The 20,373-nt window shown below is 38.1% G+C and overlaps 1 protein-coding gene across 1 annotated transcript in view; it reads left to right on the forward strand.

Annotated features, from left to right (window-relative positions):
* Nucleotides 1–19,965, forward strand: part of UHMK1 (U2AF homology motif kinase 1) — a 29,498-nt gene extending 9,533 nt beyond the window's left edge. Inside the window, exons 5-8 of the mRNA XM_041774315.1 lie at nt 1,276–1,352; nt 1,504–1,602; nt 6,596–6,684; nt 13,010–19,965. Of these exons, the coding sequence (XP_041630249.1) occupies nt 1,276–1,352; nt 1,504–1,602; nt 6,596–6,684; nt 13,010–13,156 (412 nt within the window). The 3' untranslated portion in view covers nt 13,157–19,965. The remainder of the gene's footprint in view (nt 1–1,275; nt 1,353–1,503; nt 1,603–6,595; nt 6,685–13,009) is intronic.
* Nucleotides 19,966–20,373: the final 408 nt, after the last annotated feature.

A 20,373-nucleotide genomic window follows, 5' to 3' on the forward strand; every position in this document is an offset into this window, starting at 1 on the left:
TTAATAGGGATGCCTGAGTGGCTCACTGGTTGGGCGCCTGCCTTCTGTTCAGGGAGTGATCTCGGAAACCTGGGATTGAGTCCCACATAAGCTCCCTGCATGGAGCCTGCTTCTCCCTCTGCCTGTGTCTCTGCCTCTCTCTCTCTCTCTCTCTCTCTCTCTCTCTCTGTCTGTCTCTCATGAATAAGTAAATAAAATCTTTAAAAATAATAATAATAATTTTGTTAATAATGCTTTTATGTGGTTTGTTTTTATATGAAATTCATTTCCTAAACTTTCAGGAGAAGGTGTTGGGATGGCTTTTCTAATTGCATAGGGCTCCTATTCAATTTTTGTATAATGTTAAAAAGTGGCGGGGAGTGATTTTTTTCTGAAATCTCCTGCCTCTACCTCTCTACTACTTTTTTTCCTGGTGTGTCCCGCCTCCTGCCACCACCACCCCAACCCCAACCTACTTGATTTGGATTACATTTTCAAGATTTCTGTTCTCTGTAGGACTTTGCCCTGGGTGGGAGCTTCAGCTAGTTAGTTTTGAGAAGTCGTAATGTGTAGGTTATTTCAACCCCTTCAGATTTCCCAGAGGACTCCCTTGCATTCAGCTGGAATTAGAATGTATAACCCCTTCTAATGCCGGTCAGCTTTCTGCAGTTGACTTAGTATGCTTTCCAATGAGTACCTTTTGGCAGTTTTGGGTTATTTTCTCTGGTTCATCAGATCATCTGGTTGCTTGTCTCTGCTTCTTTCCACACAGAAGTTGATATGGTACAAGGTTTACTACTATTGATGGTTTGTCCCTAGCCGCTTGGATTTTGGCATTTATTGGGGTTACTTAGTTTTGTTGTACATGTCATCCATGGGTTTTTTATTTTGTTATCAAGTTATGCTGTTATTGGGGAGATTTGACAGAAATCAGAAATAATCTCACCACTATCCTCTTCTTCCTTTTTTTTTTTTTTAATTTGGATTACCCTAAATTTATGTCTAGTTGTTTTTCTACTTAATGTTATGTTAGTATGGATCACTTTCCCATGTTGCATTTATTAATCAAAAATATTATCTTTAATTAAAATGTAATATTGTGCCATAGGTATGTATCATGAGTTAACTAAACCATTTACTCAGAAATAGCATTTATATTTTTTTGTGGATGAGTGGCCCAGTAAGCCATGCTAATATAATTAATGCTGCGCTGGACATTTCGACATTTAAATTTTAATGGTTTCATTTTCAAAAGATTTGACGATAACTATAAAGATACCTGTTTTTGTGTTTTAGCATGCTTCATGATGATCCAAGCAGAAGAATTCCTGCCGAAATGGCATTATGCAGCCCGTTCTTTAGCATTCCTTTTGGTAAGTTGTATACATCTTTATTTTTTTCTTGGTTGTTTAACAATCAAATAAGACATCAGAGGTCACTTATATTCCCATGCTCCTGTGCCTAGTGTTCATCCATTTATTTTGGTGAGTTTACATTTAACCATGTTATAATGAACCTTAACAGCCCCTCATATTGAAGATCTGGTGATGCTTCCTACTCCAGTGCTAAGACTACTGAATGTGCTGGATGACGATTATCTTGAGAATGAAGAGGAATATGAAGGTAACTGCTTCCTAAATTGTATTTTAATGTCTTTCGTAGCTAATTCTAAAGTAGACATATCAATTCATAAGATGTCTATTCTCCTCATTTCTATATTGAGGATATTGAGCTACATGATTTCTAAAATACCACTTTTTGATTCCTGTTGTAGATTGAATGTGTCTCTCCAAAATTCAGTGGCAAAGCCCCTATCCCAAGTGTGATAATATTTTGAGTTGGAGTCTTTAGGATTTAATGGAGTTAGGTTACGTCATAAGGGGGGGGGGTGCCCTCGTGTCGGAATTAACACTCTTAAAAAAAGAGGAAGAGACAGGAGAGCTCTCTCCACCATGTGAGAATATGGCAAGGAGGCAGCCATGGACACCGGACATGCATCTGCCTGCACCTTGGTGTGGGAATTCCAGCCTTCAGAACTGGGGAAATAAATGTCTGTCGTTGAATCCACTCAGTCCATGCAGGCTAAGGCACTTCCTCAGGCCCTTTGGACTCCTCTACATGTCATAAGCCTTTCCTGAATTAATAAAGATTAGTTTTCCTGGCATGTTCTTTCCATCTGTTCTTTCTAGTCTTGCCCTGTGCTTCCATTTCTCCTTCTTAGCTCTTGTTTTTGCTTTTAATAAATTCATTTCCTTGAGACGTGTTTACTGAAAACTGGCTTTGTACTTGGCACTGTGGGATTATTCCCCGTCTTTAGTGTAGGAGAGACTGTTTTATCAACAAGCAGGTAGAGTTCTGGTAGATCCGAAAGTAGATAATACTCAGAGGCAGAGAAGAGAGAGACTCCTGCTAAGTGACCCATGAGGGTGGCTCTGTGGCATGCTGTTTGAACTCTGTTCGTAATGAGTTGCTTGGCTAAAAGCTGACGGCTGGGTGTTTGGTGTGGCTGTATCTTAGGATATTTATTGGGCAGCAATCAGTTAAAGCTAAAGAAATAGCCAGGAATATGGATATGTAGCAGATTCATTTGTTATGTTAAAGAATTTTATTTTATCCCGGAGATAGTAACACTGCAATATGACACAAAAGAACTTTATATCAGGGATAGTCCTGGCTTCTGATCTAAGTATTCAATAAATATTTGTTCTTTGTTGAATGCAATAAAGAACCATGAAAAAAAGTAGGAGAGTGATATAGTCAAACTTAGGTTTTAATAAGAGTATCCTGAAAGAGTGGTGAATGGACGGAAGAGAACCAAATTTAAAAATATCAGTTGCAAAAAAAAAAAAAAAAATCAGTTGCTAACATTAATTAAACATTTTGGAGTGAAAAATTAAACCATTTCCTATAAACCTAACTTGACCCCACTATCTTTTATTTATTTATTTTTTTAAAGATTTTATTATTCATGAGAGACAGAGAGAGAGAGAGAGAGAGGCAGAGACACAGGCAGAGGGAGAAGAAGGCCCCGTGCAGGGAGCCCGATGTGGGACTTGATCCCGGGACTCCAGGATCACACCCTGGGCTAAAGGTGGCACTAAACCTCTGAGCCACCAGGGCTGCCCCCCACTATCTTTTGTAAGGGTAAATTATTTTATGTCCCTGAGCTTTGTATAGTTATCTGACAAATAAAACAAGCATAATTTCTTTGAATCTGTAATAGTTGGAACAGTCTGCAACCTCAACTTTTCAGCATGCCTGTTTATCTGAAAGAGTAGTCTTGCCCTCAGCATTGTTTTAATCAGGCCCTCAGCATTGTTTTAATCAGGTCATTATGGGCTCAGAGGTCCTAAATAATCTCTTGGCAGTACTACTTATGTCCTTGAAATCCATCTATGTACTGTCTTCATCACCTAATTCTGTTAATAGTTTTTATCTCTATAAAATTCAAGGTTGGGCTTTCTTGAATAAACCTTGGGCATACTATGCCTACTCCTTTTTTTGTATCTTGTTATAAAACGTTGCTTTTTTTTTTTTTTTTTGGTTTGTAAATACATTGAGTATTTAATGTTGCTATTAATCTAAGTGTTTAAGAATCTTACATGGGAGTGCTTTTGTGGCTCATTCAGTTAAATGTTTGCTTTTGGCTTAGGTCATGATCCCAGGGTCCTGTGATCAAGCCCCATATCAGGCTCCCCGCTCCTTTGCATGTGCTCTCTCTCGTCCTCTCTCAAATAAATAAAATCTTAAAAAAAAAAGAAGAATCTTAAATGAACTGGAGCACCTGGGTGGCTCAGTCGGTTAGCATTAGACTCTTGGTTTCGCCTCAGTTCATGATCTCATGTTTGTGGGATCAAGCCAGCCTCGCCACCCCAACTCCACCCTCCAGCAAGGAATCTGCTTTTTTCCTCCCTCTCCCTTTGCCCCCTCCTCCTCACATGAGTGTGTGCTCTCCAAATAAATAAATAAATACATACATACATACATACATACATACATCTTTATAATAGAGAATCTTACATGAAGTAAAGTGCAACAGACGATATAGTATCATTCAGCACCTTTGTTAGTTCTGATTAGCAAGGTTGTCATCAGATAATGCTTACTAGTGTTAGGTGAACTTGCTTAGCTAGAAATCATACATGTTGGGATGGCTGTCTTGTCATCTTGGTGGGGATTCAGACCTTCCATTTCAGACCAAAATAGATTGTAAATCAAGATTAAGATCAAGATTCCAAATCAAGAGAATAAAAGGGAAAATTATTCAACTTTATAGCTCTTAACTTAGAGCCCTTACAAATCAACTCAGTAAATATTGGGTAAAGGATATAAATAGACAATTTAGAGAAGAGGATGCGCAACTCTGTCTCATAGACTTCATTCTCATTTATCAGAATGCTCACTAAAACTGTATGGTGGGATCTTTGTCCCCTAAAATTTTTTTAAAAATTTGTGTATTCATGAGAGACAGGGAGAGAGTCAGGCTCCCTGTGGACTCTGCCGATGCAGGACTCGATCCCAGGACCCCGGGATCACCACCCGAGTTGAAGGCAGATGCTCAACCACTGAGCCACTCATCACCCAACATTGACAGTGAAAATATTTTATAACTTTATGGGTAGAGTATAGAAAAATACTTTTTATACATCATTGGAGAGAGTTTAAATTGTTAAACTTTATGAAAGGCAGATTGGTAATTCTTTTTTTTTTTTTAAGATTTTTTATTTCTTTATTCATAGAGACAGAGAGAGAGAGAGAGAGAGGCAGAGACACAGGCAGAGGGAGAAGCAGGCACCATGCAGAGAGCCTGATGTGGGATCCAGGGTCTCCAGGATCACACCCTATGCTGCAGGTGGTGCTAAACCGCTGCGCCACAGGGGCTGCCCCAGATTGGTAATTCTAACAAAATTACAAATTCGTATTCATTTTGTCCCAGCATTTCCACTTCTAGAGTCAACTTGGAAATGGATAAGTGAAAAGAGATATATACAGGTTTATCTATTACAGTATTATTTATAAGGACAAAACATTTGGAAATAGTTTAGTTAGTAGTGGGGGACACCATGGAGAATTTATTGACCACTCATTGGGTGAAATACTACCCAGCCCTAAAAACAGATAAGAAAATTTCATGGAGTGGGCAGCCCCAGTGGCGCAGCGGTTTAGCGCCGCCTGTGGCCCAGGGCATGATCCTGGAGACCTGGGATCGAGTCCCACGTCAGGCTCTGTGCATGGTGCCTGCTTCTCCCTCTGCCTGTGTGTGTCTCTGCCTCTCTCTCTCTGTGTGTGTATGTCTCTCTCTCTCTCTCTCTCTCTCTCTGTGTCTCTATGAATAAATAAATAAAAATCTTTAAAAAAAAAATTTCATGGAGTGATGTTGAAGGATCTTAAAGTTGCAGTGTGTTTTTATGTGTTTGTTTATTCATGAGAGACACATAGAGAGAGGCAGAGGGAGAAGCAGGCTCCCTGTGGGGAGCTCGATGCAGGACTCGATCCCAGGAGCCAGATGTTCAACCACTAAGCCACCCAGGCATCCCAAAGATGTACTGTGTTAATAAAGAGAAAGCAAGCTAGGAATTTTTTACTTAAAAAAAAGCATTTTTTAAAAAAAATTTTTTTTAATTTATTTATGATAGTCACAGAGAGAGAGAGAGGCAGAGACATAGGCAGAGGGAGAAGCAGGCTCCATGCACCAGGACCCAGATGTGGGATTCGATCCCGGGTCTCCAGGATCGCGCCCTGGGCCAAAGGCAGGCGCCAAACCGCTGAGCCACCCAGGGATCCCTAAAGAAAAGCATTTATGAATTTTTTTGTAAGCTTATATTTATGGAAGAATACAAAAGAAACTGTTAATGTTTGTTGCCTTCAGGGAGAGAAAGAGAGGCAGTTGGAAAAGTGAGAAGAAAACTTTTTTTATTTTTTTTAAATTTTTATTTATTTATGATAGTCACAGAGAGAGAGAGAGAGAGAGAGAGAGAGAGGCAGAGACACAGGCAGAGGGAGAAGCAGGCTCCATGCACCGGGAGCCTGATGTGGGATTCGATCCCGGGTCTCCAGGATCGCGCCCTGGGCCAAAGGCAGGCGCCAAACCGCTGCGCCACCCAGGGATCCCAAGAAAACTTTTTTTTAAATTTTGATCATTTGAGGGGATCCCTGGGTGGCTCAGCGGTTTGGCGCCTGCCTTCGGCCCAGGGTGTGACCCTAGAGTCCTGGGAACGTGTCCCACATTGGGCTTCCTTCATGGAGCCTGCTTCTTCCTCTGCCTGTGTCTCTGCCTCTCTCTGTGTCTCTCATGAGTGAATAAATAAAATCTTTAAAAAAAAAAAAAACAAGCATGACATAGAAGTTGGTAATTAAGTTTGTCAATTTGTTGAACTGAATTGGATTCATCCTTTAAAAAATTTTTTTTGATCATTTGAATTTTTATTATTCATATGTTAAATTTAACATATAAAAGTGTTTAAATGCATTGAATTTATATTATTCTTAAGCTTAATTTTAGAAGATGTAGAAAATGAAAATATGGATTCCTGCATTCTTTGATGCTTTAAAATTTTAAAATAATGAATGCTTGGTAATTACAGCAAAGTGGTTACTATTCTGTTTTTGTAATCAGATGTTGTAGAAGATGTAAAAGAGGAGTGTCAAAAATATGGACCAGTGGTATCTCTCCTTGTGCCAAAGGAAAATCCTGGCAGAGGACAAGTAAGTGAATGTTTCTATAATTTTAGAATTACCCAGAGGTTACTGAAATTCTAAGTAAATGTTTTAGTTCTACAGAAAGATGTACATACACAGAAATGTTGGTAGAAATGATAAATTTTGTATTGTGGATATTTTTATTTTCTTGTACTTTCCACTTTTTAAAAAAAATTCTAGAATATATATGCATGCATTTTTTTTTTAATGGGTTAAGATTTTTTTCTTAAAAGGTGTTCTCTACATTGTGAACAGTGACACTAACAGTATCATATGTTAATTTAGGTCATGGTCAGCTGCAGAAATATTATGGCCTAGTTTTGTTCTAATTAAGTAGAGTTAGAAAACCATTTAGGTTAGATTGTCACTGTAATGGAATAATCAGTACTAATTTAAAGAAGGAAAGTGTGCTAAGAATCCTGAAATTCGAGTTCCAGTCTCAGTGTGACTGGCTTTGTGGTGATGACCCTTAGTTTTTTACCTATATAATATACAATCTCTAAAACTATTATTCTAAATTTCAGGGCAAAGAGTATTAGAGAAATCTTTTGAAAGTTCATTTAAAAATCTTTTATCTGTATTATTTGGATTTTTCTGGGAACAATATTATTCAGGATTTCTCAGCCTTCACACTAATGACATTTGAGCTGACTCATTCTTTGTTGTGGTAGCGGTCACATGCATTTGTAGGTATTGAACAGCCCTCACACTAGATTTTATTTATTTATTTTAAGATTTTATTTACTTATTCATGAGAGACACAGAGAGAGGCAGAGACCCAGGCAGAAGGAGAAGCAGGCTCCTTGCAAGGAGCCTGATGTGGGACTCGATCCCAGGACCCCAGATCACGCCTTGAGCCGAGGGCAGATGTTCAAATCACTGAACCAGCGGCAGGCACACCCTCATGCATCATCTTAATGGAATATTCACTAAGATGAGGAGTTGAGCAGCAGTTAGAGGCAGGGCACGGTACTTGTTTACCAATTAAGATTCATTTAAAAAGTAGTATTTAATGTTGCTATTAATCTAAGTGTTTAAGAATCTTACATGGGAGTGCTTTTGTGGCTCATTCAGTTAAATGTTTGCTTTTGGCTTAGGTCATGATCCCAGGGTCCTGTGATCAAGCCCCATATCAGGCTCCCCGCTCCTTTGCATGTGCTCTCTCTCGTCCTCTCTCAAATAAATAAAATCTTAAAAAAAAAGAAGAATCTTAAATGAACTGGAGCACCTGGGTGGCTCAGTCGGTTAGCATTAGACTCTTGGTTTCGCCTCAGTTCATGATCTCATGTTTGTGGGATCAAGCCAGCCTCGCCACCCCAACTCCACCCTCCAGCAAGGAATCTGCTTTTTTCCTCCCTCTCCCTTTGCCCCCTCCTCCTCACATGAGTGTGTGCTCTCCAAATAAATAAATAAATACATACATACATACATACATACATACATCTTTATAATAGAGAATCTTACATGAAGTAAAGTGCAACAGACGATATAGTATCATTCAGCACCTTTGTTAGTTCTGATTAGCAAGGTTGTCATCAGATAATGCTTACTAGTGTTAGGTGAACTTGCTTAGCTAGAAATCATACATGTTGGGATGGCTGTCTTGTCATCTTGGTGGGGATTCAGACCTTCCATTTCAGACCAAAATAGATTGTAAATCAAGATTAAGATCAAGATTCCAAATCAAGAGAATAAAAGGGAAAATTATTCAACTTTATAGCTCTTAACTTAGAGCCCTTACAAATCAACTCAGTAAATATTGGGTAAAGGATATAAATAGACAATTTAGAGAAGAGGATGCGCAACTCTGTCTCATAGACTTCATTCTCATTTATCAGAATGCTCACTAAAACTGTATGGTGGGATCTTTGTCCCCTAAAATTTTTTTAAAAATTTGTGTATTCATGAGAGACAGGGAGAGAGTCAGGCTCCCTGTGGACTCTGCCGATGCAGGACTCGATCCCAGGACCCCGGGATCACCACCCGAGTTGAAGGCAGATGCTCAACCACTGAGCCACTCATCACCCAACATTGACAGTGAAAATATTTTATAACTTTATGGGTAGAGTATAGAAAAATACTTTTTATACATCATTGGAGAGAGTTTAAATTGTTAAACTTTATGAAAGGCAGATTGGTAATTCTTTTTTTTTTTTTAAGATTTTTTATTTCTTTATTCATAGAGACAGAGAGAGAGAGAGAGAGAGGCAGAGACACAGGCAGAGGGAGAAGCAGGCACCATGCAGAGAGCCTGATGTGGGATCCAGGGTCTCCAGGATCACACCCTATGCTGCAGGTGGTGCTAAACCGCTGCGCCACAGGGGCTGCCCCAGATTGGTAATTCTAACAAAATTACAAATTCGTATTCATTTTGTCCCAGCATTTCCACTTCTAGAGTCAACTTGGAAATGGATAAGTGAAAAGAGATATATACAGGTTTATCTATTACAGTATTATTTATAAGGACAAAACATTTGGAAATAGTTTAGTTAGTAGTGGGGGACACCATGGAGAATTTATTGACCACTCATTGGGTGAAATACTACCCAGCCCTAAAAACAGATAAGAAAATTTCATGGAGTGGGCAGCCCCAGTGGCGCAGCGGTTTAGCGCCGCCTGTGGCCCAGGGCATGATCCTGGAGACCTGGGATCGAGTCCCACGTCAGGCTCTGTGCATGGTGCCTGCTTCTCCCTCTGCCTGTGTGTGTCTCTGCCTCTCTCTCTCTCTCTCTCTCTCTCTCTCTCTGTGTCTCTATGAATAAATAAATAAAAATCTTTAAAAAAAAAATTTCATGGAGTGATGTTGAAGGATCTTAAAGTTGCAGTGTGTTTTTATGTGTTTGTTTATTCATGAGAGACACATAGAGAGAGGCAGAGGGAGAAGCAGGCTCCCTGTGGGGAGCTCGATGCAGGACTCGATCCCAGGAGCCAGATGTTCAACCACTAAGCCACCCAGGCATCCCAAAGATGTACTGTGTTAATAAAGAGAAAGCAAGCTAGGAATTTTTTACTTAAAAAAAAGCATTTTTTAAAAAAAATTTTTTTTAATTTATTTATGATAGTCACAGAGAGAGAGAGAGGCAGAGACATAGGCAGAGGGAGAAGCAGGCTCCATGCACCAGGACCCAGATGTGGGATTCGATCCCGGGTCTCCAGGATCGCGCCCTGGGCCAAAGGCAGGCGCCAAACCGCTGAGCCACCCAGGGATCCCTAAAGAAAAGCATTTATGAATTTTTTTGTAAGCTTATATTTATGGAAGAATACAAAAGAAACTGTTAATGTTTGTTGCCTTCAGGGAGAGAAAGAGAGGCAGTTGGAAAAGTGAGAAGAAAACTTTTTTTATTTTTTTTAAATTTTTATTTATTTATGATAGTCACAGAGAGAGAGAGAGAGAGAGAGAGAGAGAGGCAGAGACACAGGCAGAGGGAGAAGCAGGCTCCATGCACCGGGAGCCTGATGTGGGATTCGATCCCGGGTCTCCAGGATCGCGCCCTGGGCCAAAGGCAGGCGCCAAACCGCTGCGCCACCCAGGGATCCCAAGAAAACTTTTTTTTAAATTTTGATCATTTGAGGGGATCCCTGGGTGGCTCAGCGGTTTGGCGCCTGCCTTCGGCCCAGGGTGTGACCCTAGAGTCCTGGGAACGTGTCCCACATTGGGCTTCCTTCATGGAGCCTGCTTCTTCCTCTGCCTGTGTCTCTGCCTCTCTCTGTGTCTCTCATGAGTGAATAAATAAAATCTTTAAAAAAAAAAAAACAAGCATGACATAGAAGTTGGTAATTAAGTTTGTCAATTTGTTGAACTGAATTGGATTCATCCTTTAAAAAATTTTTTTTGATCATTTGAATTTTTATTATTCATATGTTAAATTTAACATATAAAAGTGTTTAAATGCATTGAATTTATATTATTCTTAAGCTTAATTTTAGAAGATGTAGAAAATGAAAATATGGATTCCTGCATTCTTTGATGCTTTAAAATTTTAAAATAATGAATGCTTGGTAATTACAGCAAAGTGGTTACTATTCTGTTTTTGTAATCAGATGTTGTAGAAGATGTAAAAGAGGAGTGTCAAAAATATGGACCAGTGGTATCTCTCCTTGTGCCAAAGGAAAATCCTGGCAGAGGACAAGTAAGTGAATGTTTCTATAATTTTAGAATTACCCAGAGGTTACTGAAATTCTAAGTAAATGTTTTAGTTCTACAGAAAGATGTACATACACAGAAATGTTGGTAGAAATGATAAATTTTGTATTGTGGATATTTTTATTTTCTTGTACTTTCCACTTTTTAAAAAAAATTCTAGAATATATATGCATGCATTTTTTTTTTAATGGGTTAAGATTTTTTTCTTAAAAGGTGTTCTCTACATTGTGAACAGTGACACTAACAGTATCATATGTTAATTTAGGTCATGGTCAGCTGCAGAAATATTATGGCCTAGTTTTGTTCTAATTAAGTAGAGTTAGAAAACCATTTAGGTTAGATTGTCACTGTAATGGAATAATCAGTACTAATTTAAAGAAGGAAAGTGTGCTAAGAATCCTGAAATTCGAGTTCCAGTCTCAGTGTGACTGGCTTTGTGGTGATGACCCTTAGTTTTTTACCTATATAATATACAATCTCTAAAACTATTATTCTAAATTTCAGGGCAAAGAGTATTAGAGAAATCTTTTGAAAGTTCATTTAAAAATCTTTTATCTGTATTATTTGGATTTTTCTGGGAACAATATTATTCAGGATTTCTCAGCCTTCACACTAATGACATTTGAGCTGACTCATTCTTTGTTGTGGTAGCGGTCACATGCATTTGTAGGTATTGAACAGCCCTCACACTAGATTTTATTTATTTATTTTAAGATTTTATTTACTTATTCATGAGAGACACAGAGAGAGGCAGAGACCCAGGCAGAAGGAGAAGCAGGCTCCTTGCAAGGAGCCTGATGTGGGACTCGATCCCAGGACCCCAGGATCACGCCTTGAGCCGAGGGCAGATGTTCAATCACTGAACCACCAGGCACCCCTCATGCATCATCCTTAATGGAAATATTCACTAAGATGAGGAGTGAGCAGTCAGTTAGAGGCAGGGCACGGTACTTTGTTTACCAATTAAGATTCATTTAAAAAGTAGTTTATTTGGAATTATCTCTTCTTTTCATACCCCGGAAGTTTTTGATTCCCTTTGGAAATGACTTAGGTGGGAGAAGGGCCTCTATGAAAGGGGAAGTGAAAAAGGAGAGTCTGCCTCAGAATTCTAGGTAGAACTGATTTTAGGGGAAGGTACAGCTTGTAAGCTGAGATTCTGGAAATTGATTTCCTTCAAACGATCTATTTTTGTTTCCCGTTGAAAGTCACAGTGTCTAGGGTGCTTGCACCCCAGTTTGAAGACTGCTGACGTCAAAAAAGAGCATGTAGCTGAGAAGGCTGAGGCCGTTCTTTTTCTGGTTCACAAGTTTATGGGTAACTGAGGACAAGTCATTTGAAATTATTTCCTCTCCCAGTAACTTTTGCTTTATTTTTTATTTTTTTATTTTTTAAAGATTTTATTATTTATGTATTTATTCATGAGAGATACAGAGAGAGCGAGAGAGAGGCAGAGACACAGGCAGAGGGAGAAGCAGGCTCCATGCAGGGAGCCTGACTTGGCACTCGATCCCGGGTCTCCAGGATCAGGCTCGGGCTGAAGGCGGCGCTAAACCACTGAGCCACCCGGGCTGCCCTAACTTTTACTTTAGATCAACAAAGGAGCATAAATTATGCTGAATCCTCTGTCTCAGGAATTCAGATACTCTGGAAAAGGAAATTAGCTAGTTTTAAACTTGTTCCCCGCTGTAGTTATGGCTTCTACAAATCTTTTAATGGTATAAAACCCAGGGACCTTGACCAGTTTTTCCTCCTTCCACTTCTAAAAGCCTGGGTCATCGTGGAGGTGTTGTTGAAGCGCTCCTGCTCTCCAGGCTCTTCGGCCCTGTCTCTGGCAAGTGTCTAGAGCTGTCCACCACTCCTGTATGAACATGGCCAGCAGATGTACATTTTTCATCCAACTTGTCTGGATTTTTCAGAGTTCAGCTGAGTTTAGGAGGTATTATTCTAAACCTTGCTGCTCAAAAATGTGGTCCATGGATGAGCAGCATTGGTATCACCTGGAAGTTTTTTTTTTTTTTTTTTTTTTTTTAGAAATGCAGAAACTCAGGCCCACCTTACACCTCCTGAAGTCAAGTCTGTGTTGTAACGAAGGATAACATACGTATGTGTCCGCTAAAGTTGGAGAAACCTACTCTAAAACAGTCTTGATGGAAATGAAGTGACTTTGTTTTCTCTGTCCTCTTCCAGGTCTTTGTTGAGTATGCAAATGCTGGTGATTCCAAAGCTGCTCAGAAATTACTGACTGGAAGGATGTTTGATGGGAAGTTTGTTGTGGCTACATTCTACCCGCTGAGTGCCTACAAGAGGGGGTATCTGTATCAAACTTTGCTTTAATCAGTAACCTAAGGACTCTTTCCTGTTTCTCCTCCATTCCTGGGTTATTGTATTCTATATCTGAATGCAGAAGTACCCCCTTACCATTTTAAGGGAATACTTTGTACATTTATTTAATCTTACTAATGTGCAATCATTGCTCAAGCAGTGGCTGCACTGCAAACGTTTGGCACTGAGTAGGACAAGACCTCTCAGCTATACATTGAGGGGTTTTAGAGCATCCATATGGGCAACCTTTTTTTGTGCAGTAGGGCAAGTGCTGCTCTTCAGTATGTATCCTAAAAAGATATTAATTATTTCATGTGATCATGAAGCAAGGATGAATAATATCATGTCATAGTGAATATTAACAGATTTGTTAAGAGTTGGTGACATCCCTTAAGATTGCTCCTTTATGTTGTCAGGTGGTTCTTCTTTACCACTGATATTCATAGCTGGCACTGGATGCTCCCAGTCATTGTTAAGTAACCGTCAAGCAGCAATTACCTACTGTGTTCTTAACACTGAGTTATGAATTTTTTTTAAAGGAGTACTGTAGTACTGAATATTCCTTTAAAGAAACTGCAGTGAGCCTATCTACTTTTTTTTTTTTTAATTAAGGCTTTTAAAATAGAAAGCTGATGCTTGATCTTGCACAATTTTTATGTCTAGTGTGTATGCTTGAGTGAGTGTGCAGGTATGAAAGGTTAGAGAAGATTTGAGTCAGCGTACTTTATAGTGTGAGTCTTGTGAGCTAATACAGTCTATACCTATCTCTTCCCTAGCTGTTTCACGTCTGTCAGATTTAGGGTGTATGTTTTTTGAGAGTTGGTCTTTCTGAAAGAATGTAAATGAGAAAATAGTTCATTCCTAAGAGGCTCAGAACAAATGAGTCTAGGCTGGGTTACACTGAAACTCTCTTAAAGTGATTGGAACAAAGCAAAAGTTTGCTACACATAAATTGCCCTGTCCTCCGATCTTTAGACCCTGTATTAACTCATCTTTTTGTACTGAATCTCCTGTGGTCATGGTAAGATTTCTCAAGATAGGGTTCTACCTACAGTGATGGAAATTGAAGTAGGTCAAAAAGAAAGATGTTCAACGAAGGGAAAAGAAAAAAATAGGCAAAGAGAAAGTGAATAATCCAGGATTCTTTTCTTTCTTCTTTTCCTTTATCTCTGTCACCCCCTTCCCTCCACTACTCTTCACCCGTTCTCTGCCTGTCTCTAGCTGAAGAGAATCTAGAGGAACAGCATCCCAGATGGTCTGGCGTGTTTGACTGCAGGGAAGCTAAGAAAGATGTAGCTGTAATAAGATGGAAGTAGCAAGGAAGAGAAGCTCCTAAGAATTCTTAGAAGGATTCCCAGCAATCTAATGTGTCCCTGAGCACAGAATGCTGGGATGCCTGAGTTCGTGGACATGGTTGATCACATGATGTTAGGAATTGTAATCATGGATTCCTCCCATTTTATGGTAGATTGACTTCAAAGGTTTAAAATAAACCTTTATAAAGCACTGATTATACAAAAAAAAAAAAAAAAGAAAAGTTGTATACAGATTACAAATCTTTTTCTCGTTTACTTATCCAAATGAAATTAAAAATTTTTTTTTCCTAAGGAAAAAGCCTTTTATATCTTTACCTGCTGGAAGCCTCCTCATATAGTCTTTCTTTATGTGTGCCATGCAGGTTACTGAGAGCTTCGCTGAGAATTTACATTTTAAAGGATGAATTATTTTACCCTATTCAAACAATTACTATTTAACATTTGAATTATTTACAGTTACATTATTCAGGACTCTTTCGTAATATTTATTATGAAGCCAAATTCAGTGTAAGGAGGCTGATTTATGAATTGCCAAAAGGTCTTGTGGCGTGGTCCTCAAGGGGAAATTTTAGGTGTCTAGAATGTGGCCTTAGAAGGAAGAAGTGTTACTTTTCATTTGGGCCCTCTCAGAAATTGATTAGCTGGTTTGTTTCCAAATAAAAGTTCAAGAGAGTATAACCAGTACTGAAGCTTTCCTAGAACATAAATGTTAGTAGGGGTAGCAGCTTCCATGGTGATTAGAAACACCAGGTTCTTCCGTATATATTGATGAACACAGAATACATGAATTCTTTTAAAGGGAGGTATTCTAGGTTAGCACGTGTACCTTTTCTCATTTCCCCTCCCACCCCCACGAAGAAGAAACCCTTACAAATAAACTGCAGGTAGGCTTTCGAGCTTAGTGATGCAGTATGCTGCTAGCATCTTGATGCTGAATTTCACAGCTTTCTTTGATTGTCTTCTTTTTGCTGTTGTATTCATACCTATATGTAGTGTTTAACACTGTAGAATTTTATTATAGAAGATGCTAACTAGATTTTGAGGGAGCTAAGGGACTAATTGATGAGCCTAAGTAACCATGCATTGAATTAAATATTTTATATTAAAGCCACAGAATTAAAAAATGATGCCTCCTGTGATTTAAATGGTGACTTTATAGCTTTCAGCCCATTACTACCAAAGATGACATTTGCAGATTCTCTTTCCCTCCTCTGATATTATAAGAAGTTTAGTCTTACTGTCTTTCTCAAACCTGAACCAAATATTATCAAAAGATGCAATTTTTATGATTCTTAGAGGGTGAAATATATATACAGAAATTTTGATTCCTTGAAGTTACTAAAAACCTAGGAACTTTCTTTTTGAGAGGCAGGGTAAAAATAAAGAGGCAAGGGGTTTTTTCACTTAAACCTTACTCTTTTGGATAAATTTTATCTCAGGTAGTTTTTTTTCCCCCCCTAAGTTAACATCCATGTTTCCTTCCCTCTTGCCTTTCCAGTTTCCTATTATCCCATGGTATTGTCATGGTACATTTTTGGCCCAGAAAAAACATATAAATGGATTATTCTATAGGAAATTTTTGATTCTTTGGAAACATTGGAGGAGGTGGCTAGCTGGCCACTTTCAAAACTCAAATGCCCCATTTTGAGAACAGGTGGAGTTGGACTTCTCAGTAAAATGTAGCACTAACTCAGAGTAAAATTATTGGCTGCATTTAAAAGGACTAATAAAACAATTATCCTCTTGCAATAAGAGATTGCACTCACTGCCACTGGATGTCTTCCTTTAGTTTGTGGCCATCAGTATAGCAATTCTTTGGGGGGAAATTCCCTCTCTGCTAATGCCTTGAGCCAAAACTGGCTGCTTTTAGAACAAAACCATAGAGTTTTACTTGTCCTTTGCTTTGTTTTCATTGAGGCAAGTATTGCCTTCTTTTTGGTATCCAGCTGCTAAAGCATGCTGAGATATGTTAACCTTTAAAAAAAAAAAATCCTGAATTCTTATTTAACTTGCCTTCTAGAGTCATGTTACTTCTACTTCTATTTTAATCTCCAAGCACATTTGTAATAAGGAATACTGCCAGAAACAGTGCTGCCATGTAGATGAAGTTGAAGAGAAACTGGGCATAAGGCATGTTTCTATTCTATTTTGCTGGGCTTTCACCCTGCCGAGGGCATCAGTTATCCTTTGGGATAAACGCAAGTCCAGTTTGAGCGCTCACATGCTGTTTCCCGGCTCCTTTGCACTTATTCATTAGATACAGGTAACATTTTGTCTTCATTTTCTTCTTAGGTCTTGCATTCTGACTTGATAATTTCTGCCATTAGTTTTACTCAGCACATGACATTTTAGTTTTTGTAATTTAATGAAAATAAGCACCATCTAACTGATGGTGATTACAATAACATAGTTACTGGACGAGGCTGTGGGCGAGACACTCAGTAACTGTGTTTTACCTAGAATTTTATGCAAGGGTACATGCTAGGTGGCGTTATTCAGATTAGGGTACAGATGGAATCTCATCATGACTAAATTTTAGTCTGGGGGATGTGGAGACAGTCAAAGATTTAAGCAAGTGCCTTGTGTTTCCTGGAAAATACTAAAACTCATTTGGGTGAAAGCTCCCAGATGATGATAATTTATTGCACCTCTGCCTTTTTCCTTGGAATAACTTTTGGATTGAGTCACATGTATAAAAGTCCAAAATTTCCTTCATTTATCTTTATTTTGTATATGTAAAACTCTTCATATTTGATTTTTCCCCCCCAGTACTACATATGATGGAAAGCCAGACTTATCTGGCGGAATCAATTCTTCCTGGAATCTAGTTCCATTTTTAATACTAGATTCCTTCTTCAAATTTTACTACTCTGGCTCTCTGCTACAATTTATTTTTATTTATTTCCTGGCAAATATGGTCATATACAAACCAGCTTTTGGTCGTCATTAGCTCAAGAGAATTTTCCATTTCTTCTTAAGGTGCTCAATAAATCACCTTTACTTGAGATGGTATGGTCTTTCCAAGTTAGTATTACTAGTAAGCTTTTTCAGTGAATATAAAGATGTTGAATCTCTATCATGTGGAACTCCTCTGAACCTCTTGTGGGATATTTGGATAAGTTACATTTTCTTCGTTACAGAGGGATGTGCATATTTCAGTTTTTAAAGTCCCTAGAAATTTAAAGAATTTGTTTTGTTTTGTTTTGTTTAAGGGTAACTGCTTCTCTGCCTGATGTCATAGGATTTTGTGCTTTGTTATCCTAGTTACCTCTCCCACCTCAGTGTTTGTCAGTTTTTTAAATTGTATGATGACCAGTAGGTAGACACAGTGGCATGTAATCCACAAGGCTGTGAATATTTAAGAAGGAGGTAAACAATTTTAACTATTTTTGCTGCAATTTTATAGGAGAAATGGGCTATAAATGAAATATCTATAAACCAGAGAGCATTTAGGAAATTGTATATTTTATAGGTGGTAATTAAGGTGATGTTCAGAATATAAGATATAAAGTTTATACAACCTTTGTTTTCCTGATAAAAAGTTTTTATTCATCTTCCTACAGCTCAGCACTTTTGTTGTTCCTTATATTGTTTATGAGGATTGATGTTTTAAATTTGCTCTATTTGCTTTTCAGAGGGCGGTCATAATCATGCGGTTATGTTTATATCACAATAAATGCTGGAATTCATGGGAAATTTATCAGATGATTGCCTGAGTGTTATTTCCCATTAAAGAGAGTAGCTTCCACAGTATCCTAAAGGAAACTCATCTATGTTTTATGACCTAAGTTCATAGTATTTTAATTTAGAGGCAAAGAGAAGTATTCTATCTTTCTTGCCTTAACCAACCATTAATCCTTGTTGTACAGAAAAGAGTTTATTTTGTTAGACTCTTGATTGTCAGCAAGAGAATTACATGTAGTTACACCCGCCCCCTGGTCCCCGTACCGGTTGCAGTTGCCCTCCCCTTCTAGGCTACCTTCTTACTGGTATTCACCATTTCAGGAGTACATGGAAAGCAGACAAGGTGAGGTGTTCTAAATCATGCATACAATTTGGTTATCGGAATTATGGATGGCTGTATTATTTTGTTAGCATGGGTTGTCAGATATCTGCCAAACTTAATAGTAAAGAAGAGAAAGAAAAGTAATAAAATAGAGAGGTGAGGGGAGGAAAATAGCTTTCTTACTGGCATTAGTGACTTTCCATCTGGTTTATGATCAAAAAGTGGTAGTTTATTTGTAAAAATCCTGATGTGGTACTTGTAGCGTAGAACATTGCCTTTCCTACACATTCCTCATCATTGTCTCCCCAGAAAATTATTTTACAAGTTTATGAAACCAGATTAAATATCCATATTCAGTTTGACCTAATTTTTAAAAATAAATATTTAAACTCCAGTTTTTGTGCATTTGGTGTGCATCAACACACTTACGCAAATCAAGGATCAGAAAGAAACTGGAGATTTGCCATCCCCGGGTTTCCCTTTGCACATCGAGTACAGTGGGTATTAGTGTGCACTAGCTGCAGAGTTATAGCACCTTATGGAAGTAAGTAGTGTTTATTTATTATAGTTTAAAAAGTTAAGCTGCATCTCTGTGGAATATTTCCTTTGCAGAGTGTAAAGCTGTCATGTCTTTTCCAGCAGGATTTACTCCTTCATTTTTAATTTTTTGTTGAGAAAATCTTAAATGATTTAACATTCCTTTATATCCTCTTAACAGTGTCAAATCTGGGGTAGAAGGGGTATTTTTTCCCAAAAGGGCTCCATCTTTGTTACCTTTTTGATCATTCTTAGAAATCCAATTATGATCAATAGATTTTAACAGGTCATGGCTTCCTATATTAGCACTGGAGAGGTTGGTTGTGAAGATTAAAATCTATTCTTTTCCCTCAGTAACATGTAATTGCTATGTTTTTGATAAGAAGGTATGGTTAGAAAAAATGTGAAATATCCCTCAAACCAAAGCCAGTTATAAGGAGTAATTCTCTCCTGTTGGTTTACCTTCACCTCAGAACTACAAGAATATTACAGTACACAGTGAATAGTCTGTGACATTTCTACCAGTTCTTTCAATAGCCTATTGGTCTTGGCATTTCTTGGCACTATGGTTCTCTGTTCTTGGTGATGTCTTATTGTTTGTGAGTTTTTGTTGTTTTTTTTTAAAGTAACTCAATGGGACTATAAATGTAGATGTGTATCAATACCAAGAAGTTCTTTTCTGAAATCCCTAAATTCCTGATTCCTATTCAAGTCTTTGAAACTTGTTTTCTCTTGCTAAGTAGCAAAGAACTTTTATTTTTCACTTTCCTATATACCTAAAAAGTATGGACACTGCGTTTCAATGGACTGTATTGCGTGTAGTTTTTTGCTGAAAACTTTTTCTGTAAACACAATTGCCTTGTTCAGTTTTGTTGTAAACTGACTTAAACCATAAGATGCACTGTTGATATGCTTTCTGATGTGTGTTTCTTAAGGGTGAAAAAATAAAGCTTAAAAATAAAGGAGCTGTTTTTTCATTTCAGCTATTCTTGCATTTAGTATAAATATTCAAGTTTAGATAACAGGTACGTATACTTTTCTTTATGATTTGATTTTTACCAAAAGCTACCACTGAAAAAGGTCCATGTGGCCTCAACCATCCACTTCTAAAGAATACAGTCTTCCGTTGATGGAGGTAGTGCATCACACTGGCAGTACTGAAATGTAACTTTTTATTTTGGAATGAATGTTCTTGATAATATAGAAACAGACTTATCTAATGAAAAGAACTGGAATTCATAGTTGGGAGATTTATGTTATAATCTTGGTTCTTTTCTCAAGTTAGATGGCTTTCATTAAGTGACAGGTGACTTAATTTCTGACATTAGTAGTATTTCTATACTACTATTTTTACACTAGAACCAAATGAG

This window comes from Vulpes lagopus, chromosome 11 (genome assembly GCF_018345385.1).
Source record: "Vulpes lagopus strain Blue_001 chromosome 11, ASM1834538v1, whole genome shotgun sequence".
Lineage (NCBI taxonomy): Eukaryota > Metazoa > Chordata > Mammalia > Carnivora > Canidae > Vulpes > Vulpes lagopus.